The following is a 19,060-nucleotide window of genomic DNA, read 5'->3' on the forward strand; positions in this document are numbered from 1 at the left end:
GCGGCTCTGAGCGGCGGGTTCCCAGGGAGGCCTGGGAAAGGAATGACATGTCTCGATGTGTTTGTGCGCACAGGCAGCCCACGTCCGTTTTGATAAGCCGAATGCATTCGCTTAATAACCGGTTTGGGGAAGTCGGGGCAATTCTGAGATGAGGGAGGGGGAGGGAGTTGGCCCTGCCTTCTCCCCCTCGAGGGAAAACGGGGTAGGGGCGTTGGGTACAGAGATGGAGGCAGGCGGGGAGTAGGTGACCGGCACAGCCTCCTGGCTTGGGGTCCCCACTCCTCCTGCTGCCCTGTGGAGTCCCTGCAGTGCCGGGGGCGGCTCCTTATTCCCGGCAGGCCTCTGATGGCCCAGTGCAGGCGGGAACTCTGGGCTCGCGTCCCCCCCCCCCCCCCCCCCGCGCCGCCCCTGCCATCAGCCTAGGCTGACCTGTTTGGCAGGTGCAGGCAAGCCTGGCCCTCAGTTTCCTTCCGTTCCAGCATCCTCAGACACCCCAGGAGTCGGGATCCCACCCACCCATCCCATAGCTCCCATTCCAGATGTTTGAAGCTCAGAGGCATCCCCCCCCCCCCCGCCCCCGGTTCCCTCCTGTCTGTCACAGCCTCAGAGGCTGGGCAGGGCCCTGCGTGCTGTTCCTCCCTGGCCGTCCAGCTGGCTCTCATACCTCTCTGGGGGCCCAGCCAGTCGATGCGCTGTTCTCTCGGGCATTGCACAATCCTGTGCTCTGTGCCAGCCCCACACAACTGTTCTGTCCTCGCCACCACAAGACCTCCACACCTGCAGGCACCCCCACTCCAGGAGCTGGGCCAGGCTGCCCCTCATCCCCCGCAGCCCGCATCCCCAGAGGCCTGGGCTGGACCTCACACGGGTTAGCGTGAGTTGAGGCAAGTTGGGAGGGAGGCACCCCATCCCGCTGAGTGCGTGGGGCGAGCACTGACCGCTCCCTCCCTGCACTCCTGGCCAGAGGCAGCGCCCTCTGTCCTTGGCTTGCAGACCTCAGCTTGGGGGTGTCTGTGCAGGAAGCCTTCCTGGTTCTCTCCCAGGGTGGAGTGGAAGACCCTTGGTGGGGCTGCCGTGGCCTTGTGTTACCTGGCCCTGAGTGGGATGGCAGCCCTGTGTGCGGCCGGGTCTGCCACATCCTCTCCCAGCCCTGTGCATCCCTCTGCCAGGAGGTGGGGGCAGCCCTGCACCCCAGTCTCCCTCCCTTCAGCCTACTCCACGCTTCACCAGCCCTGTAACAAGCAGCCTGGGGCACCTGTGGCTCTAAGCTGTGTTCTTTCACCCTTAGTTTTCTGGGGCTCTCTGCCATTGAGATTCGGCTTGGCGGGGCGAGTGGGAGCTCGGGCCCAGGAAGCGGGACTCCCGGCTCCTCACCCTGGCTTTGCCACCTCCCCGGACCCTTCCCGAGCCTCAGTTTCCATTTCTGCAAAGCAGCGAAGAGGACAGTAAGAATCTGTCGCTTGGAGTCTCCGAGAGCAGCCTTGCCCTGGCACACAGGAAGTGCCCAGGTCAGGGTTGTCATCACATCCCAAGCCGGGGCACCTCCCGCCGTGAGCCCCAAGCCCCGTTAAGGAAGCCGCCCCTCCCTGCCAGCCGGGAGGGCCAGGACAGGGTGTGAACCCGTTGCTCCTGTCACCCTGGTTCCTAATGACAGGTGTGGGAGCAGGTGTTCACACCTGCGATAATGACAGGTCCCAGGGAAGCGTCCTGCAGGGAACCAGCTCCCACCCTCCCGGCTGTGTAACCTGGGACGGAGTTGGTCCTTCTGAGACTGTTCTCTCCCACCTGTAGCCTAGTGCCTGCCCGGAGTGCTGGCTGAGGGTTAAAGGAACGGGTGGAACGGGTTGAGGACAACAGGCAGCTGGGGTGATGGTAATTAGGGACTTGTGTGGATGTGTGCATGGGGCTGAGCTGGATGCATGGTGGGCAGGCTGAACGTGGAGGAGTCACTGACCGCTGCCTGCCTCTGAGTCGCTGGCGGGCACATCAGGGCGAAAGGCTAAGGTTAAGCTCACATGCACTGGTGGTTCCCTGACCCTGGAGACTCATGGGTGGGGCTGGGGACACACAGCAGGACAGGCTGGGTATCCAGGCCAGCTGTCCTTGTGCTCTGTGACCGGGCTGTGCTGTCAGGGTCAGCAGAGACCAAGGAGGCTGTCCCCAGCGCAGGGAGAGGTCTGACCCATCCTGGCCAAGGAGGGAGGGGCTGAGATGTGGCTCTGACGTCAGACTGCCCTATGTGTCTGTCTGACTCGGGCGGCACTTGGTCTCGCCACACCAGGTGAGCTTCCCCGTCAGCAAAATGGGACCCGTGGCGCCCCCATGTCCCCACGGGGGTCCTGGTGAACACCCAGCAGCCTGGCAGGTCTTGCAAGATAGTGCCGCCCTAGCGGGAGGAATCCTGCATGAGCAGCAGGGCCCCTGGCTTTGGGGTGCTGGCAGCCACCCCGGGTACCCTGGGCCTCTTGGTGGTTAGAGCGCAGGGTTTGGTGCTAGCAAAGTGTGAGTTCCAGCCCCAGCTGCGCCTCTGCTAGCTCTGTGACCTTGGGGAGGTCACTTCATGTCTCTGCCTCAATTTCTTCATCTGTGAGATGGGCATGAGAATAGCAACACCCCCCACCCCGAGCTGATGAGGCAGCAGGGTGGATCCGGAGCCATCCCATGACTGCTGTGGGTGCCCACGGCACTGAGCCCGGAGCTGGCTGGGCAGCAGACCCAGACAGACACAGGGACACACACGTGCCGAGGATCAGCGAGCGTGAGAGGCAGGAGCGATTTGTGGGAGGGCTGTGTCAACAGAGCCCATCCCTCTCTCCAACCAAATAATCACTGTGTCTCTCGGTCCAGCACCTACTGTGCGCCCGTTCTGGTCGCGTGCCCACCGGCCAGGGGTGTGTGTGTGTGTGCGCACCCCTTGCCCAGAGGGTGTCATTGAGGCTGACAGTAAAGGCACTCCCCTGGACCCGCCCATGCTGGGCCTGTGGTGGCTGTGTCTGGGGACGGCCCCAGACCCCCAGGCAGCTCCCACGTGCACCGGCAGCCTCCTGTGCCCCTCTGCCCACTCTGGACAGGCAGTCGCTTCAGGACAGCTGAGCCCTGCCTGTCGGAATGGCTGCTGTTGGGGGCTCAGGCATCATCTGGGTGATCCTGTGGGGACAGGGAGGCGTGGCCCTACTCACACCCCTTGGGCAGCACCTGAAGATGTTTGTGTGTGGAGGAGGGAGCGCCAGGAGGGCCCTGGGGGAGAGCTGTCATTGGGAGCATCTCCAGGCTCCTGGTCATGCGGGAAGACCCGGGGTTCCCAGAGCACGGCCTCGCTGCTCCAGGTGAGGCTGAGTGTTGCTGGTGCACCTGCCACCTTCCCAGCCTGGCCAGGCTCCTGCTGGGGTCTTCCGTGTGACAGGCTCCGACCCTGGCGCAGGAAGGACCTCTGCTGGCCCCTCACCACCCCACAGAGTGCCAGGTGCCCTGTCCAGTTGGGTTCTCACCTGGGGTAGCTTCCTTGGCTTGAGTGACAGTTCGAATCTGCCCCTTGGTGACCTCTGTCGCAGGATTTTGTTGTTGGGCCTCAAATAAACTGCTGTCCATCTGGTCCCTGGCAGAGCTGTGAGATTCAGGAATCAGGAAGCCCCCCCCCCCAAAAGAGGAGGCTCCCAGCACTGGCTGCCTGGAGAAGTTCGGTGCCCGCGTCGGCCCCTAGGTTCCAGCCTGGCCTTCTCTCTGTGGGCCCCCACTCCTCCCAGGCCCCGGCATCTTCCCCACGACAGCCTAGTCCCTTCTCCCCGTGGCAGCCAGGAAGCTCCCTGAAGCATGCGACCCTGGCCTGTCCCCAGCTCTCGAACCTCTGCTCCACATTCCGCTTTGCTTTCAGGCCCTGGGAGCCCTGCCCCGCCCAGCGGAAATGCCTCCCCTCACCCTCACCTCCGCACTGCCAATAGCCGGCCTGTGGCCTTCGCTCTCTCTGTTCCTCCTGCCTGCAGTGCCCTTCCCCCCTGGGCTCACCTCTCTTGTAGGGAGCCGCCCTCCACCTCACTGCTGGGGCAGACCCCCCCTTCTGTTGTCTCACCTGCTCTTTAGTCTACGGTGGCCAGATGGGGCGGATGGATGTCTGTGTCCTGGACATGGGCTGGTGTTGGATGGGTGGATGGAGCAACCCCGTGGGGGCTGCGAGGAGACGCCCCTGCCTCAGCTTATCCTGGGAGCTCGCGCTCGCCGTGGGGCTGCCTGAACCAAGGCAGGGTTGGGGCGATGGGGTTCTCCCTCGTGACCCTGTCTGCTGTGCAGGCATCCGTGTGCCAGGGAGGGGCGTAGCCAGGAGGGCTCCTGGAGGAGGAGTCCTCTGAGCAGTGGAGGGGGGTGAAGCGAGGGCATGGCCGGGATGGCACCGGGCTGTGACTGCATACGCTGACCTGTGCGAGCTCTGCCGTGTGAACCGCCAGCTTTGAGGCGCACAGAGCAGTAACGCGCCGGGTCCTGGGTGCAGCCGTGCGCGTGTGCTGAGCCACATGTCAGACGGCTTAGGTGGATGCTGGCAGCTCCGACGACGACGTCACCCTTCCTCTGCGGGGCTTTGAAGGGGTTGCCGGGGGGAGCAGGAGTCCACGGGACACTCGCAGCATGAGCACCTCAGCTGCAGCCTGGCGGGGGTGGAGCCCAGCATGGGGAGGAGCCCCACCAGGAGCACAATGCCTGTGTCTCCGGGTCCAGTCTGTAACAACAGAAAGGGGCTAGGGAGGACAGGGCCTTGGGTGGGAAAGGGGCTGAGGCCCGAGGAGCAGGGACAGAGGGCCAGCAGCCAGCTTCCAGAAGGTTCTGGGAGAAGCAGATAGAAGTCTCAGTGAGGAGGCAGCTGGGGAGGGGACAGGCTCTGGGAGGGTGGGGGCGTGCAGCCACAGCTGCTCTGAGATGGCCCCTCTGCGTCGGGAGTGGGCAGAGCAGCTGGCAGGGGTCTGAGCTGGCCCTGGGCAGGGGGCTCTGGTCTAGACTGGGCTGTCTCTAGAGGGGGCCACTCCACTGCTGCTGGCCTTGCCTTAGGGTCCTGGCTGGGCCGGCTACCTGGGCGGGGGATTCGGGCCCACACCTGCAGGGTTTCCGCTTCTCCCTCTTGGACGAGGCATTTTTGTTTTCAGCTAAAGGCTGAGGAAGGATTCTGAGTTTGTGCCACAAGCAGTGTAGCTCCAAGCCTGCTGCCCCCAGTGGGGACCTTGACTCTTCCCAGCTGTGAACCAGACCAGCAAACCACCGCACAGATCCAGGGCCTGGGGGTGACGTGGAGCGAGCCTGGGCAAGGGACCAGCAGTGCTGCCTTCCAGGCCCGACTGTGCCGCCTGCTGGCTGAGAAGCTGTTCCCATCCCTGCACATAGGCTCCTATACCCACCCCTATCCCGGTGACCAGCACATAGTAGGTTCTCAGTAACCATAGGCGATGGCTGTGTTGCCCAATCAATTGATCTGGGGTTTATGGAGCACCCCCTGTGCTGCCCCCCCCCCACAAGCCTTCCTTCCTCTGGAGACCAAAGGGTTCGTCCTTCTCTGGGTCGGCCTTTACCTCTGTGGTGGGCCAGTCCTTCCCAGCCCTGGCTGCACATTAGAGTCACTGGGGGAGACTTAAGGTCACTGCCAGACCCCCATCCCAGGCCAAGGAAGGCAGAGTTCCCACGGGGGCAGCCCCGACATGCACAGGGGTGGGAGCCACACGCCTACCGACGGCTGTGCTGCCTCCTGCATAGGGGTTCTGGATCGGCTTTGCATTTCCAGAGGTGGTTACCCGACCTATCCTGTTCCGTCCTTCTCTCTCCTACCTTCCCGTGTTGCTGAGTTTCAGGTGTGTGTCTTTTTTTTTTTTTTTTTTTAGATTTATTTTATTTACTTGAAAGTCAGAGTTACACAGAGAAAGAAGGAGAGACAGAGAGAGAGAGAGAGAGGTCTTTCACCCACTGGTTCACTCCCCAGTTGGCCACATCAGCCAGAGCTGTGCCGATCCAAAGCCAGGAGCCAGGAGCTTCTTCCAGGTCTCCCATGCGGGTGCAGGGGCCCAAGCACTTGGGCCATCTTGCACTGCTTTCCCAAGCCATAGCAGAGAGCTGGATGGGAAGTGGAGCAGCCGGGACTCGAACCAGTGCCCATATGGGATGCTGGCACTACAGGGAGTGGCTTTACCTGCTACACCATGGCGCTGGCCCCAGGTGTGTATTTTAAAATGGTGGAAGTCTAGGGAGGGTGTGTTTTGGTGTTTATACTGGAGAGTCTTTATCTTTTAGTAGAAGATTTTAACTTCTTCGTATTTATTGCAGTAATTGGTGTGTTTGGGCCCCTCCCACGGTGTTGTCCTGTTCACTCTGCTTTTCCTTTGTCTTTTTTCCTGCTGCTTATTGGATTGAGCCACGTTTTCACAATTCAGGTTAGGCTTTAATGCCTGGATGGGACAGTGGATGAAGATGCGCTGACCTAGGCGATCTGGAATCTGCATGATGACAGTCATCGGGGTGTTTTCCTTCACCCTACCCTCAGCCTTTAAGTGCTGGGCAATAAGGACTTAGTCATCTTGTGAGGCCCCTTCTGCAGCCCTAATTCCAGGTCTTGCGTTAGCTTGGGGCTCAATACGTAGGTGTTAAATTGAGCAGAATTTTATAACGTGTCAACAATTCGTATCTCGGGGCCTTGTTCATGGAGGGGGTTCCTGTCCCCAGGGCCTGTGAGAGAGGCAGGAGAGATGACAGGGAGTGGTCGGGGCTGCAGCAGTCACTGGCATTGACCCTGTGACCTTGAGCCTGCACACAAGGTGCTGTGACAGCCCTGCCTGGAGCAGAGAGGGGGCCCGTGTCACACACCGGGCAGGCAGGGGGTCTGTCAGTGCCACGCCCTTCTTCCTGAGCACCCCGCGGGGTGGGGGTGGGGGAGGACAGGGCGGGAACCCTTGTGGCACCTTGGGAGAATGACTCGGCCTCAGTTTACCACGGCTGATTGTTACCCAACTGCCGGGATTAAGTCAATCACCGCACCTCACCCTGTTGTCACATGCCCTGAAGTCCCCTGTTGCTTTGCCCACAGTGGGGGCAGTGTGAGTACCGACGTCCCCCTTGTACCGAGGAGGTGACGTTGGACCTGGTTGCTTGGGGTCGAATCCCGGTGCTGCCGGTTGCAGCTCTGTGGCCTCGGCCGGTTGCTTGACCTCTCTGAGGCTGGCTTACCTTCTCGCAGGAAACAGCGCATAGGCGTCGCAGCCCATTGTTCAGCCCCCAGCCTCCGTAGGCCTGGCCCCCTGCCCCAAGGCGAGTCGATTCCTGCTGGCCAGGGGTTGAGGGCCTACCTGGTGGCCCAGCGTCTCTAACGATGCCGACGCCACCGGGGCTGGGAGGATTCAGCCGGTGGGCATCTGGTGGGTGCTCTCCGTGTTTTCTTGTTGCCACTCGGCAGTCACCTCCTGAGCGCCTATGGTGTGCTGGGCACCGGCTGGGAGCCTGAGCGTTTGCTCCCTCCAGGCTCTGATTAATGAAGGAGAGGAATGGGACCCTCCAGCCCCAGAGGTCAGCCTCCCAGCAGACCTGGGAGGCTCCCAGAAGAGGTGCCGCCAGGCCCCTTCTCTGGCTCCTGGGCAGGGGTGTGTCTGTGTGCATGCCACACATTCCTGCACCGGTGCCCGCCCCCATCCAGAGTTAACCCAGAGGGAGGATGGAGGGCCGACGTGGGGATGGACTCAGGCCCTGTCTCCACACACGGAAAGAGAGCAAGGCCAGGCTGGGACGTGGGGATGGACTCAGGCCCTGTCTCCACACACGGAAAGAGAGCAAGGCCAGGCTGGGACCCCACAGGGGCCCCACTGGGCGCAGCTGGGAGCCCTGTGTGTGTCCACGTGGCAGGTGTGGTGAGCTACGGCAGAGGCATTGACTCAGCGTCCTGGGGCCAGGCGTGGGGAGGCACACAGGTGCTCTGAGCGCTGATGGCCGTCTCCGGTGCCTTGGAACCCCCTGCCGTCTGCTGTGCCAGCCGGGGACCCCGAGTCACACGAGTTGGGCTTAGAACACACTTGTACATGCCGCACACACGCCTGTGCGCTGGCTGTGGAGGGTGTGAAATGAAGACATGAGCGTGTTGTAAGTATGCTAAGGTGAATACAATCTAAGAATTAAGCTCCCTGGCGCCTGCTTATTCACGTGACTGTGGGGGAATCTGACTTAGAAACGCGGCTGGCGCTCTGTACTGAGGGCCTTGAACACAGGCCCCGAGCCCCCCTCAGGGCCGCGGCCCCCGCCGAGCCTGCCTTCAGGGTCACACGGAGGGGCGGAGCGAGCAGGTGCAGCGCCTCACTGCAGGTGCTCCGCAGTGTTGTCCCGCGGTTGGCGAGCGAGCTCTGCCGGCGGTGTGGACAGAGCCCCTGAGCCCTCGGCGGACGGCCGTGTCCGGAGTGCTTCGCAAGGGCCACCTCCTTGATGGGTTCTTACCCCCACTTCCCAGATGAAGAAACTGAGGTGCAGAGGGGCATCGTTAGAGCCTCTGCAGAGCCCGTGCCCGGGTTGAGCTGCGGCACGGTCTGTGCTTTGTCCCCCCAAGCCTGGCTGCCTCAGTTTCCCCCCCTCGCTGAGGCAGAGTAGAGGAGGATGGGGCAGCTGTGCATGTGGTGTGGACCGGCAGAGCGGAAGGCACCCCGACTCCGGCAGCTCCCCTCCCTGTCCCTGCTGGTGGAGGGCTGGCCGCTCTGGGCAGGGGCCGGCGCTGGGGACCAGGGCTGCCCTCTCCCCAGCTTTCTCTCATGTCATCCAAGCACTGCCAAAGCTCTGACAGGGGGGAGCGGGCAGCTGTTGCCTTGGACCAGGCAGGAGGCAGAGACGTCATCATCGGACCAGGCAGGAGGTAGAGACGTCGCCGACCCAGGTGGAGGCCCCAGGGCAGGTGGAGGAAGACACGGGGCGGGGGAGGGGGGAGAGGGGGCTGTTCACAGGTGGATCCAGGCGGTGAGGTAGGGCTCTGCGGTTCTGCTGGAGTGGCTGGGTGGAGTGACCAGGTGGATGAGGGCCTCCTTGCCCTCCGTCCTGTGGCTCCGCTCCTCAGAGCGGGGGACCCAGCCTGTGCCCGGCGCATCCTTCAACCTGCTGACTGAATCTCTAGCCTGAACCAAGCACCGGCCTGGGCTGTGCATTGCTCCCAGCCGGGCCTGGGGGTCAGTGAGCTGGGGTCCCGCGCCCCCCAGCAGCCTCTTCACCTGTGTGCAGGCAGCCACCTCTCCCACACATGCTGCAGGAGGTCTCTCCAGAGGTCCCCTTGCAAGCCGTCCAGGCCCGGGCAAGGTGGCACTGGCAAGGCAGAACCACGGTGTCTTGGCTTGTGCCGGCATCTGTCTCGCCTTGTGCTGGGATCATTGTGATTGACGCGGGCAGCCTGGGGTCTTTTTTTAGCTCCTGGATTGCAGAGGGTTCTGACTACAGGCCTTGGCTGCTGGCTTTTAAATTTGCTCCTTAAGTGGAGCCAATCCTGCGTGGTGAGCCCAAGTTGAAGAGCAGCCCGGCTCGCTCGTGAGGTGCCACTGACACCTGCTGTCCCCGTTCCCCCCAGGCTCACTCGTGAGGTGCCACTGACACCTGCTGTCCCCGTTACCCCCAGCCCTGGAGGCGCGGGCCGTGATGCGTCCATCTTACAGATGGGGACACTGAGGCTCAGGAGGCTAAGTGATTGACAGCACCCTAGGAACAGAGCCAGGATTGACACCCAGGCCATCTGACTTAGGTCTGCAAGCTCTTGGGCACTGGGCTTTGCTGCCCTTGGGTGGGGAGCCAGTGTCCCCCGAGACACCAGTGTCCCCCGAGACACTGGGGTGTTCCTGAGCCTGTGTGCGGTGTCAGGAGCCACCTGTTGCTGGCCCCTCTGGCCAGCATCCTTGTGGGTTCTCCCAGTCCTGGGCCTCACCCGGGCTCACACAGAGCTGGCTCCGAGTCCCAGCTGCCCTCCTGGCTGCTGGCCTCTGAGGCGTCAGCTCCTCCCCTGGGCGGCAGACCCCACGTCGTTTGTGGCTCCCAGGCCCTCCCCCCACCCAGAGCTTCTCTGGCCCAGAATTGTCCTAGGGACACAAAGAGGCACCTGTTCTGGGCTGGAGGCTGTGGGCTCAGACCCAGGAAGCTCTGGTCCACTCTGTCCCCAGGTGGCCTCCTGGCCTCCCTCCCTGTCCCAGGAGAAGAAAGCAAAGGTGGTTTCAACAAAAGCAGCCTGGACCTGCTGTGACACCCACCGAACTCCCAAAACCCACAGGGAGCCCTTGAGCCTGGCCTGACCTGAGCTCATTCCCAGGACTCTCTAGGCCTGGGCCCCCAGCCAGGCCCTGCCCCCTGTCTGGTCTCCGGCCAGGCCAGGGCCTTCTCGGGGCCTCAACACCCCACCTGTTCTCTGCCTGCCCCCTGTGCACACCCTGAACATTGCTGGTCACTGACGGCATCGGCTCCTCTCGGGATTGGCCGGAAACCCTGGGAGCCAGGAAGGAAGCTGTCTCTACGCCAGTCTGTAAGCGGCGCCGACTCCTCCAGCCTGCTGCCCCTGCCCCCTGCCCCCAGTGTCCCCTCTCTGCTCCTCAGCCCCTCTGCAGTCTGCTGCACCAGGCGCAGGCCCTCAGCCTTCCCCGTCTTCCGGAACCCTCACACTTGGGAAGCAGCCTGGCCAGGTGCTCTGTGGAGCAGCCCTCGTGTGGGCCCTGTCTGCTGGGTCCCTGGGATGAGATGGGACGTGCGTCCTTGGGAGGGAGGTCGTGTCCTCCCTGGTGATGGTGTCAGCCGCGCCTTGATGCTGATACATCCTGGGGCATTAACCTTGATCTCTGAAGTGATTGTTTTTAAAATCAGCGTACCTGGGCCAGTGCCATGGCACAGCACTGTGGCACTGCCAGTCCGTATGGGTGTCATTTGAGTCCCTGCTGCCTTACTTCTGATCCAGCTCCCTGCTAATGCACCTGGGAAAGCAGCGGAGGATGGCCCCTGCACCCGCCTGGGAGACCTGGAAGAGGCTCCTGGCTTTGGGTCAGCTCAGCACCGGCCATTGCGGCCATCTGGGGAATGAACCAGCAGATGGAAGACCTCTCACTGTCTCTCTGCCTCCCCTCTGTAACTCTTTCAAATAAATACATGAATCTTTAAGAAAGATAAAGTTAACCAAAAGAAATCAATGCACCTTAAAAATTTTCGTGTATTTAAGAGGCAGAGAGACACACAGAGCTTGCATCGACTGCTTTAGGCCCACGGCAGCTGGGGCTGGGTGGGGGCTGGAGCCAGGGCATAGGAGCCCCATCCAGGTCTCCCACTTGGGCAGCAGGACCCCCACTTGAGCCCCCAGGGACTGTGCTGGCAGGAAGCTGGAGTCAGGAGCCGGAGGCGCGAGACGGCCACCTCTTACCACTTGTTCTCAGGGCCCCAGGAGAGAAGGGGATCTGAGCCCCCCGTGCGGTTTAGGGAACAGCTGTCAGGGCTCGTTTCGTGTCAGTGGGGATCCCCCAGGGAGGGACAGCGCAGAGCACCTGGGTGCTGTTGCCACTGTGGGAGCCCCGTGCTGCCCTGGGTGCTCCACATACCTGCGTGTACCAGTGCTCTTTGTCACGCCTCCTCTCCTGTGTGTCGGGCAGTTCTGGGCCTGGCGGAATAGCCACCTGTGAGCATAAACCATCTCAAATCTGCTGTGGGGCCCCTAGGGCTGCTCTGAATCCCCCCCTGGGTTTTTGAAACCCAAGTTGTCTTTGAAACTTGATTTGCGTTTTGCAGAAGCAACCCTGACCCTCTCTCCCCGCACCCAGCCCCCAGCCTCGCTGCTTAACTAGGTCCTGGATTCATTGTTCCCATCTCACAGATGATGCCACTGAGGCTCCGAGATACCAAGTAGCTCCACCAGGGTCCTGCTGCTGGTTGGTGCGGGTGGAACGAGAGCCCTGTCCGAGTGCGGATGCCGTAGTCTCTGCCCTGCCCGGCTGGCCCCTGCCCGACCCTGGCAGGTGTTGGCTTCCAGGGCCCCGGGTTGCTCATGTGGGTAATGAGCAGGTGTGCCGCATGGCTTCCTGCATCCGCAGGTGCTTCCCACTGAGCTTCCGGGGAGGAGGGGGAGGCTGGGTGTGGCCTCGGGCGCTCGGCCCCTCCTCTCTCTGTCTTACCCTGCTTGCCTGGTGGTTGCTGTCTATGTGGGTCCCACATCCGGCAGCCCTGGTGAAAAGCCGGACCAGCCGGGCCAGTTCCCAGCAGGCTGGGATCTGTGCCCCTCCCTGCGGTGCCCGCCCCACCTGCATTCCTGAGCTCCTGGCATGGGGCTGTGGCTCTCGGGCTCTCACGGGCACATGCCGGACCCTTTGAGGTGTCCCACTTGGGGCCCAAAGCCAGAGGGTGAGGGTGCTGAGTCGACCTTGGGAGGCCTGGATTAGAATCCCAGCTTCCTGGCCCTGGGCTGCAACCCAGCCCAGTGTCACGTGGCTTTGTGCCTTAGTTTCCCCAGCTGTCCACCAGGGAGGACATGTTGAGCCCTGGGCAGGGCCAGCAGCCCTCTCTCAGTGCCTGCCTGCATCTTCTGGGTGGCCGAGAGGCACCCAGAGCTGGAGTGGTCTCCCTGCAAAACGGGCTGAGGCAGGACCGGAGTGAGGGCGTGGGAAGCAGCCACGGACCCCGCCTGTGACCGGGCGCTGGGCTTGCTGGGTGGCGGCTCCGGCGTGGAGCAGCACAGGCTCACCTGCAGGGTGCGGTTCCGGTTCCAGCCACGTTAGAGCTGTCATTCCCCCTCGAGCTGGTGCTCCCAGGCCCCGGCGACGTCATGAACTCCCTGCTTCTACGGCTTTGCCCCTGCGGCGTGTCACAGAAATGGGGCCCCTCAGCACGTGGTCTGTACCCAGCTTCTTCCTCCCTGTAGCATCCCTGCTGTAGCACATGCCAAGGGCTTTGCTCCTTTTTTAAAAGACTGGTTGGGGGCCAGCATTGTGGCGTAGCGGGTTAGGCCGCCGCCTGTGATGTCAGCATCCCATACGGGCGCCAGATCGAGACCTGCTGGCTCTGCTTCTGACCCAGCCCCCTTGGAGCTCTTGGGAAGGCAGTGGACGGTGGCCCAAGTCCTTGGAGCCCTGCTCCCATGTGGGAGACCCGGACGAAGCCCCTGATTCTTGGCTTCAGCCTGGTGCAGTCCTGGCTGTTGAAGCCATTTGGGGAGTGAGCCAGTGTACCAGTGTATGAAAGATACCTCTCTTTCTCTTGCTCGATCCCCCCCCCCCCATATATAATCTGTAATTCTGACTTTCAAATAAATAAATCTTTTTTAAAAATTGGTTGAGGGCTGGTGCTGTGGCATAGTGGGTAAAGCCCCAGCCTGTAGTGTCGGCATCCCATATGAGCACCGGTTCAAGTCCTGGCTGCTCCACTTCTGATCCAGCTCTCTGCTATGGCCTGGGAAAGCAGTAGAAGATGGTCCAAGTCCTTGGGCCCCTGTACCCACGTGGGAGACTGGGAAGAAGCTCCTGGCTCCTGGCTTCTGATAAGCTCAGCTCTGGCCATTGGGGTCATTTGGGGAGTGAACCAGTGGATAGAAGATCTGCATCAGAAGTGGAGCAGCCGGGACTCGAACCCACGCTCTGACAGGGATGTGAACATCGCCGCTGCTCCGCACGCCTGCCCTTGTCTGTCCCTGTCATTGGGATGGGAAGTGCCTTCCTGTGTGGTTTCAGTGCCGGCACTTTAAGATGTTAAATACCGGCCGGTGCTGCTCCGCCTGCGGCGCCTGCTGGTACACCGGGTTCTATCCCAGTCAGTCGGGGTGCTGGATTCTGTCCTGGCTGCCCCTCTTCCAGGCCAGCTTTCTGCTGTGGCCAGGGAGTGCAGTGGAGGATGGCCCAAGTGCTTGGGCCCTGCACCCCATGGGAGACCAGGATAAGTACCTGGCTCCTGCCATCGGATCAGCGCAGTGTGCCAGCCGCAGCACACCGGTCGAGGCGGCCATTGGAGGGTGAACCAACGGCAAAAGGAAGACCTTTCTCTCTGTCTCTCTCTCTCACTGTCCACTTTACCTGTCAAAAAAAAAAATGTTAAATACCACTTGCTGGAGCCCTGCATGACTGCCACCTAGTGTTGTCAGGGCCTGGACTCTGGCCGGCCTGGGTTGGAGTCTTGGCTCTGCCATCTAATTGCTGTGTGGCTTTGAGATAAAACACTTAACATCTCTGGGCCTCGGTTTTCACAACTGTAAAGTGGGGACAATGATGTGACCAGTGTCTGCACCCTCAGGATTGTGGGGAGACTGAGATGGGAGTGGGGAGCCTGATGCAGAGAGCGACAGCAGCTCACGCTGCCCCCAGCCGTGTAAGCTGTCAGCACCAGAGAGAAGCCCAGCTCCTGGCCCACATCCCTGTGGCCCTGCGGCCAGGGAGGGCCAAGGAGGGTGAGCTGCGGGGTGAGCTCTGGAGGCTGAGTGACGCCCCCTCCCTGGCCCCTGCATCGCGGCCCCCTCCTCTCTGCAGGACTTCTCAGAGCTCTGCACTTCGCGAGGGCCCTGACAGATGTGGGCCTCCTCGGGGTTCCAGGGGCTCCCGTCTGGGAGAGGCTGTCCCACAGTGAGTGTTGCCGGTAGTATGGTCTGAGTCTTCCCTGGCAGCCTCCCAGCTCCTGGCGCCCAGGCCTGGCCTGCAGCAGGCTCTTGGGCGGGCTTTGAGGCACGGATGGAGGGCCCATGGCCTCTGTGCTGCACCTGTCAGATGCACCTGTAGTACCCGTCTCCTTACCCCTAGGCAGCAGTAGGGGCCCCCAGGACCCTGGAAGACCAAGGACACAGTGACATTCAGATTCCTGGGCCCAGCTCTGCAGACCCGGGCTCCGGTCTGTGCCCGGGAATCTGAGCTGCAGTGGGCGGGTCCAGGAACCCTGGTTTGGGCGGCATCGGTCTGCTGTGCTGGCAGGCCCCTCTGCCCAGGCCCCCCTACCCCGCCGAGGGACACACCCCCGCCCTGCCTCTTCCCAGGGGAGCCCAGGATCCTCTGCTCCTTCGGAGCCCGGCCGGCACCACTTGGTCCAGGAAGCATACGCTGACCGTGCTTGGCCCCCTGGTCCGAGGGCTCCCGTGAGCCCCTGCGCTGGGCCTGTCCAGTCTCCTGACTTTCTGTTAATGCCGATTCCCTCACTGTCTATGGGGTGAACTCCCAGACAGGGAGGCTGTGTTTGTGTGTGGCTCTGGGCCTGGCACACAGCAGGTGCTTAATAAGTGCAGGGGAACCCATGCAGAAGGGCCTTCAGTGGAGACTGGGGCGAGCTAGGCACTAATCCTGTCACTGGTTGCTGAGCAGCATTGGCCGAGTTGCTTTCCCTCTCTGGTCTCTGTTTCTTCCTTTGTTTAAAGAAGCAATGGAGAAGGGACTGGATGGTGATCCGGAAGGCTCCTTAACAACTAGTGCCAGCCTTTGTGTGCCCGGCACAGCCTCGCTCCTGCTCGGAACAGCCCGCCTGGACGGACATGTGCCGGTGCTCTCCCAGCTGCTCTGTCCACCAGCAAAGCAGAGCTATGGACTTGGCCGCATCATGCAGCCAGCCAGTGGCCGGTGAAGGCCAGGCCTTGGACTCACAGCCAGTTCCACGGTCCTAGCGACCAGGATGTGTTTCCCAGAGGGGCTGCGATGTGAAGATCCAGGGGCGGGGGTCGGCAGACAGAGGCGGCGGGAGAGAACCTGGAGACCCCCGGCCGGTGCCGTTCCAGCTCCAGGCCTCCCTCAGACTCCCTGAGCGCGCCCAGGAAGGGGTGTCGGCTCCGTGCTGGCCCGGCTCCGGCAGCTCCGACTCGAGCTGGGAGCAGGTGGCCGAGTGTCTGGCTCGAACCCAGGGCCACGGTTGGGTTGTTCTGTTTACAGTGAGAGCTTCAGGCTTTCTGTGGACCAGAGAGAGCGAGCTACTCTTCCATTTGCTTAGCCCCCGAGAGCTGATGGAAGAAACAAAGGCGTCTGCCCCAGGCTCGCCGACCACAGCAGCGGGCTTCTCGCTGGCCCGAAGGTGGGGACGGCCCAGGTGCCGCTCCCCTGCGGGCCAGATGCGCTCCACGGGCAGAGCCACAGGCAGGCAGCCTCAGGCCAGCACAAAAGGCCACACACGTCCAAGTCCACTTGCGTATGGTGGCTGGGCGCTGGCCGGAGGTGGAGGTCGGCCGAGGAGTGACCGCTACGGTTCTGGAGTTGGATCCGAATGCAGGGAGAACCTGCTTAATCTCCGTGTGACAGGTGCGAATCGGGCGCTCGGCCAAACAGGGAGGCCAGGCGGCTGTGGCTGCGGGGACGGCTCCTGCCGACTGCCTGGGCAGGTGGGGTGTGGCGGGACGGAGCGGCCCCGCCCCACGCGCTGGCCTTCTCCCCACAGCATCTCTAACAAGGAGCTGTCGGAGCTGATCGAGCAGCTGCAGAAGAATGCCGACCAGGTCGAGAAGAACATCGTGGACACGGAGGCCAAGATGCAGAGCGTGAGTGCCCGCGCCCGGTTCTCGCCCGAGGGGACGCCACCACCTCCCGGCACACACCCGGCCTCACCCGTGTGCCGCTGCTGTCACAGCCAGGGAGGACGGGGGCTGCCGGCGCCTGGTGGCGGGGCCTGGGACGCTGCTAAGCATCCTGCAAGGCCCAGGACGGCTCCTGTGCCAGCAGTGCCGAGCCCCGGGGACCCTGCACTGTGCACAGGAACAGGAACCTGGCGGCCCTGGGCCCTGTGCCGAGCGCTCCCTGTGGTGGGAGCCACTCATAGGCTCAGACCCTGCCTTTGCCTCTTAGACCAAGAAGAGGGCGCTCCAGAAAGCTCATGCAACATAGAATTCAGTGTTCGTTATTATAATTTTAAAAAATATTTATATGGAAGGCAGAGAGAGAAAGAGGGAGAGACACACAGAGATCCGTCTGCTGGTTCACCCCTCAAATGCCCAAATAGCCAGAGCTGGGCCAGGCTGAAGCCAGGAGCCAGGAACTCAATTCAGGTCTCCCACATGAGTAGCAGAGACCCGAGTGCTTGGGCCATCACCCAGTGCGCCCAGGTGCACTTGCAGGAAACTGGATTGGAAGCAGAGCAGCCAGGACTTGAACCAGCACGCCAGTATGGGAAGCTGACACCACAAGTGGAAGCTTAAACCTCATGGCACAGTGCCAGCCCCTAAGGCTTTAAAAAAAAAAAGATTTATTTTATTTATTTGAAAGGCAAAGAAGCAGAGGCAGAGAGAGAGAGGGAGAGAGGGAGGGAGGGAGGGAGGGAGGGAGGGGTCTTCTATCCACTGGTTCACTCCCCAAATGACCACAAGGCCAGAGCTGAGCTGATCCAAAGCCAGGAGCCAGGAGCTTCTTCTAGGTCCCCCATGCAGGTGCAGGGGCCCAAGCACTTAGGTCATCTTCCACTGCCTTCCCAGGCCATAGCAGAGAGCTGGATCGGAAGTGGAGCAGCTGGGACTCAAAACAGTGCCCACATGGGATGCCGGCACCACAAGGCGCTATACGCGGAGCCCCAAGGCTTATTTTGATGCAAAAGCTGTTGAGAGCCATGCCTGTGCGCCAGGTCTTAGGAAATGCGTGTGAGGACGCTCTGCGTGCATCTCAAACACCCCGTGCTTTCGGGGCAGCAGTGCAGCCGCACCCCCGTCTAGGAGCCTGGGTTGGCGTCCCTGTGCGATCCAGATTCCAGCTCCCTGCTGGTGGCGCCCTGGGAGGCTGCAGGTGATGGCCCAAGTGCTAGGGTCCCTGCCACTCTGGTGAGAGAGCCAGGTGGAGCTCCAGGCTCCTGGCTTCAACCTGGCCCAGCCCTGGCTGTGTGGGCATTTAGGAGTGAACCAGTAGATGGGAGATCTGTGTCTCTGCCTTTCAAATATAATAAATGAAAAGAATTTGCACTAAAATAAACATCTTTATTTTTATGTTTTATTTATTTGAAAGAGTTACAGAGAGATGAGGGGGAGGGGGAGAGAGAGAGAGAGAGAGATATGGATCGATCGATCTTCCATGGGCTGGTTCATCCCCCACATGGCTGCAGTGGCCTGGACTGGGCCAACCCAAAGCCAGGAGCTTCATCCAGGTCTCCCACATGGGTGCAGGGGCCCAAGCACTCAGGCCATCTTCTGCTGCTTTTCCAGGCACATTAGCAGGGAGCTGGGTCGGAAGTGGAGCAGCTGAGTCAAACTGGCGTCCGTATGAGATGCCGGCATCATAGGTGGAGGTTTAACTCACTACGCCATAACGCTGGCCCCAAAATACTCATCTTAATTTCATTTTCCTACAAACTTTTTGGAGCAGCCTCCTAAGTCACCCTGTCTGCTTCACGTGACTCCCACTAGGAGGCGGCAGTGCCCGCCCCGACCTGGCCCAGCGGGCGTGGGAATTGGGGAGATTCCGCAGGCCCTGGGCGGGCTCAGCCTTGCCACACGGTCCCCATCCCTGCTGCTGCCGCACTTCTGTCAGCTGTGCACATGGTGCACCGTCTTCTGGAGAAGGGAGAGGAGGCGGCTGAGCTGAGCACGTCGCCTTCTGCCCGCCTGTTTCCCCTTCCGTAACGGGTGGGACGCCCCCGGGGCCTGAACAGCATGGGCACTGCTGAGACGGTCCTTCTCTCCTTCAACCCTCCTCCAGCCCCAGCCCCAGCCCCGCGCCCCTGAACTTACGCCCATTTTGTAGCTGGAGAGACTGAGGTCGAGCGAGGGTGACTAGGTCCCGGCAGCAGTCCAGAGGTGGGGTTGCCAGATTTGGCAAATTAGATACGACATAAATGACAAACTTGGGTTTCTGTCCACAAATAGCTTTCCAGTACCAGTCCCGTCCCAGGCACGACGTGGGTGCTTCTGCGGCACCGCTGGGTGGCTGCCGGGCAGGCCCAGAAGGAGGGGGCCCTGAGGTGGAAGGTCACCAGGGGTCGCGGTCTGCCTGGTCCCACGGCCGTCCCCACGCCCAGTCCTAGCTGCCCCTCCCTCCCTAGCCACTCTCACAGCCCAGGGAGCCAGCCTTGGGGCCCAGAGACTTGAGGGGACTGTAGGGGAGGAGAATGGGGTTAGCACAGCTGGGGTGGGAGCGTGGGGCCGGGGGAGGCCTGAGGGAGGTGCCGGGGCCCAGGAGTGCATCCCGCTGTG

The 19,060-nt window shown here is 61.8% G+C and overlaps 1 protein-coding gene across 1 annotated transcript in view; it reads left to right on the plus strand.

Annotated features, from left to right (window-relative positions):
• Positions 1-19,060, plus strand: part of PPL (periplakin) — a 43,618-nt gene that overhangs the window by 1,097 nt on the left and 23,461 nt on the right. The window contains exon 2 of the mRNA XM_051836139.2: positions 16,330-16,429. Within this exon, the coding sequence (XP_051692099.2) occupies positions 16,330-16,429 (100 nt within the window). The remainder of the gene's footprint in view (positions 1-16,329; positions 16,430-19,060) is intronic.

This window comes from Oryctolagus cuniculus, chromosome 19, assembly GCF_964237555.1.
Source record: "Oryctolagus cuniculus chromosome 19, mOryCun1.1, whole genome shotgun sequence".
In the NCBI taxonomy this organism is placed as follows: Eukaryota; Metazoa; Chordata; class Mammalia; order Lagomorpha; family Leporidae; genus Oryctolagus; species Oryctolagus cuniculus.